General features: G+C 32.6%; 1 protein-coding gene across 2 annotated transcripts; it reads right to left on the reverse strand.

Annotated features, from left to right (window-relative positions):
* Window positions 1-2577: 2577 nt before the first annotated feature.
* On the reverse strand, window positions 2578-3890 carry LOC104701455 (uncharacterized). Of its 2 annotated transcripts, XM_010417152.3 has the most exons (3): window positions 3135-3890; window positions 2976-3053; window positions 2578-2863 (listed from the first exon to the last, which is right to left on the reverse strand). In XM_010417152.3, the coding sequence occupies exons 1-3, from the start codon at window positions 3792-3794 to the stop codon at window positions 2858-2860; spliced, it is 744 nt and encodes a 247-aa protein (XP_010415454.2). In that variant the 5' UTR covers window positions 3795-3890; the 3' UTR covers window positions 2578-2857. The 2 variants fall into 2 exon arrangements, with proteins under 2 accessions (XP_010415454.2, XP_087312596.1); XM_087456470.1 differs by lacking the exon at window positions 2578-2863 and having other exon boundaries at window positions 2970-3053.
* Window positions 3891-4273: the final 383 nt, after the last annotated feature.

The raw sequence follows: 4273 nt of genomic DNA on the forward strand, positions 1-4273 counted from the left end.
GATATATGTAAAGAAAAATGGATCGTCGTGGTGATAAAATTGATGATTAAAAAAGATACATGAAATCTTCGTGGTGATATGTCCATGCATATTCTTAGGTTGACTTTGACTGGCATTTTACGTCGTTCGAGAGGTCGCAATAGCAATAGAGCTGAGCTAGGCTCATTAGACTTGGGTACGGTAATTAGCCACGAGTCTCCATATGTATAGTATGTCATTTTGACATATTTCAAACGATGTATGTTTTTACCTAATAAATGATTAATTAATTAAATTTATTGAAATGTAGTTTTGGTTTGAAGGTAACTGAAGAATTTTAGTGTTTAAATTACAATAAAAATATAAAATAACATTCATTAAAAAAAAAAAACTCTAGAATGAAATTTTTGTGAAAGAGAGAGTAATTTTACAAATTTACAGCTAGTATCCACATGAATATGAATATGGTGCGGAGTAACCTCAACTTATTGATAGCGGATAGCCAATTGAGAATGTTAAAATACCAAAGTGGATACCAAATTACCAACAACTATACATTTGAAAACAGTCCAAATTATTTCTAACTCAAGTTAAACATTAATATTAAAAATAAAAAGTCTATAAAATGCAAACTTCTTTTCCTCACATATTCTACAATAATATAGTAAATTTAAGAGTACATATAAATTGTAAAACAAAAAAAATTAGTTCATTGCATTGGAAATGCACACACAGAATCTTGTTATTTTGGAGTGTTCCATAGCACTATAAAGTAAAAGGAGAGAGCCAGAGAGGGAAATTCAAAAGTGTCCTATTTCTGATACCACTTTTCAAAAATGTTTCATCTTTAAGAAATTATTAAAAATACATCTAAAAGTCTAAGATCTACTCAAATATGTGTAGGCACATACTAAAGTATACACAAATTTACCTTTATACATGTATAAAATTTAAATACTTTACAAATACCTTGTGAGACATTATAAACCCTTATAAATACTTGTAACGAGTTTTCGAATAGTAGTTACCATCTAGAAGTATCTTATAGACCATATAAAAAAAATTTAAACTTTTCAGATTTAACAGAGGTATTTTAAACTTTTCAGATTTAACAGCCAAATGAATATTTTTGAAAAAGGCACACCAAAAAGAAATTTTTAAAAAAATCTCCAAAAGAAAACACATTTTTAGTATGATCAAATTCAAACCAGTGCAATCGCAATTTGCAAACAATGTAAGAGAACAAATTGTCTTTATATTATATATTTATATGAGAAGTAACTTTTGCATAACATGATCAGCACTTTTTGTATGAAACATGTTTAAACATATTTTTAGAGAAACCATGTTTATATATATATACAAAAAATATCAGATTTATATAAAAGAGGTAGATAAAGGGTAATGTAGGTAATACAATCTCATATCTATTATTTGAAGTAATTTTTAAATAAATTGCTTACGTGTGATCACATTTTAAAATTTGTACTATACTTTTTTTTGGAAGATATTACAAGATTGTGCATTGAGATATATTGATTTTGTATAACATCAAATGATGTATAAAAAGATACTATATTTATATATTTTTTTTTCATATGATTAATAAAACCTGCAAAGAAGGAAACTTGAAAGAAAAAAAATAACATTGTGTGGTTGACTAGATTTTTTTTTGCAAAGATAGAATATTGAAATTCTCTATAATATCTAAAATTCTCTATAATATCTAAAACTATAAATTTACCAAAAACTCTAAAAATTAATTTGTGTTGTTGTCATATATTTTTTTTGTTAAATAAGAAATTGTAGGCTGAGATTTATACACTTTCTCATGTGGAAGATCAGCAGAAAATGTAATAAGTAATATTGTCGCCTTCCAAGTGTATTTTAAACAGCAATACTATCAATATTTATTATTTTGATTAGTTAATTTATCACAAATCATATATATATAATTGACTTTTAAAAAAGATAATCATAGGTTTTTTCAATTTGTAATAATATTGTTGTATTTTTTTTTAGTATTGTCAATATAATCATAAAGTTAAGTATTAAAGTTGATCATAGCCATTTTAGTTAACTGAAAAAAATGTAAATAATATAAAGATTTATTTCACACTGTTATGATTCTTACTAGCTTACCATAGCCATAATTGGGTTAACGAAATTGAATCAGACCGGAAAAAAGTAAACCGGTAGAGACCGAGTCACACTGAGTGAAAACAACCCAACGCGGGAAAAAGAATGCCCCCACACGGAATAATTTAGTCCACTTCTTGTATATAATAATAAGTAAGCACAGACGCCTTGAATTGTATATAATTGACATGAGTTTCATTGACCGTACATGTTGCTGCACCCTCTTCTAATATACAACGCACCCAAAAACAAGAATCATTACCCGCAAAACATACAAAAGTCTTCAAACACATTCTCGTGTCACCACGGTCAAGCGAAAAGGGGATAGGCTAGTAATCGATCATCCACAGGCAATACGCCGGAAAGGAGGAATCATCGATCAGTTGGAATGAGAAATGACACTCAACACAATATAAACGTTGGAGCTTGGATCATCATCATTCATCACACAAGGCAAGATTTGATAAAAATGTTAAATCTTATTATTTGATTTAATATTGGCTTTTCTTTGCTGCCTTACTGAAGAAAAAACAAAAGAGTAGTGATCTAATGAAACAGAACCTACTTTTTGTTCCCATATCATTTGTACAGGTTATTCTCAGCTAATGAACATAACAAGAAACCCAAAACTAAACAATGAATAACTAAAAATAAAAAAAAAGACCAATTCACAAACTTCAACCCGATCCCACAAGTCAGCAAATTAAGGCAATGAAACTCCTTCCTCAATCCATCATCATCATCTCTGCAGAATCAGTAAAATCACAAATTCAGCAAAACACACAAAGTAAAGTAACATTACAAACTTCAACACATAAAAAGTAAAAAAAAAAAAAAAAAGAAAACAAGAATCATACCTTTCCCCTCTCAGCTTGGTCACGAACATTGTAAAGCTCCTCAGTAATTTCAGTTATATAAGAAGCTGGATTCAACAACTGCAACCCAAAACAAAAACCCCAAAATAAAACAAATTTCACATTACCAATAAAAACACCAAAAAAGATTCGAGCTTTTACATCGATCTGTCTCTGAACGGTTCGAGAACGTTTCTTAGGCCTACGCGGTGGTCGTTGCCCAAAGATCTTCATGTAATCATCTTCAATCTCTTTCTTAGACAACGTATACTCAAACCTCATCTTAACTCCCGAAACCGAATCCTTCACTACTCGTTTGTTCTCCTCAACCCCTAACCCTTTGTACTGATTCGAATCAACCCTCGGAACCGGAGCTTTACAAGCAGCTCTCCTCTTCCTCAAATTCCACGGCCGTACCTCCACCGTCTCTCCCGGCGCTTCCGGCGGCGGAGGAGGAGAATCCTCCATCTCCATCTCCATCTCCGTCTCCGGTTCCGGGTCGTCGCCGACGAGGACTTGTTCCCTAAAAACCGATTCGGTCATCTTATCAGCAACGTTTCTAAGATCTAACATAATCTTCTCCCTAAACTCTTCGATTCCTTCTTTCTCAGACGATTCCTCGACCTGAGACCGTCGATTTCGATGATCTAATTCGGAATTCGAAGATCGGCGTCGGAGTCTTTGATCACCGCCGGAGCTAGAACCACCGTCGGAATCATCAGCGGCCTTCATACACCTTAGTTGTCTTCGAGTGCCCCATAAGTTCGGTAGCGAGAAATTGGAAAGAGCCTTCGATCTCTCGTGTCCCGTCGTCGTCGCCATTGGAAGAAAAAAAGACCTAAACCTTCTCTCTCGCTTTCGTCTTCTTTCTTTGTTTGGGGAATTTATTTTTGCTCTGTGGCTTTTGAGAGATAGAAGAGTTTGGTTTATATACGAAGTGCCGTTTTTAACATTTAAGGGTATTTTGGGGAAAGTATAAGTTTTGTTTGTGAGAGGTGTTTTGCTAAATTGCGCTATGAGTTCTCTCTTCTTTGGGCCTTTGGCGCATAGGTTTAAGATTTTCCCGGGTTTGATATGTCGGTTCAAGTGATGGGATTTGTTTATAACCGTTCGATTTGTTGTGATTTGTGATTGTATCCGTAGATCTTAACTCACCGCATAATCTTTGTAGAATCTATATAACTCGTTTAGGGAGTTAAAGATTTGTTCAATTGGGCCTTAATGTTTCTGATTATAATTTTAGGAATCTCACATGTGTTGTGAACTTGTGATGAGTGTTACTTACTTCCTCTATTTCAAAA

Source organism: Camelina sativa, chromosome 7 (assembly GCF_030686135.1).
Source record: "Camelina sativa cultivar CO46 ecotype springtype chromosome 7, ASM3068613v1".
Classification (NCBI taxonomy): Eukaryota; Viridiplantae; Streptophyta; class Magnoliopsida; order Brassicales; family Brassicaceae; genus Camelina; species Camelina sativa.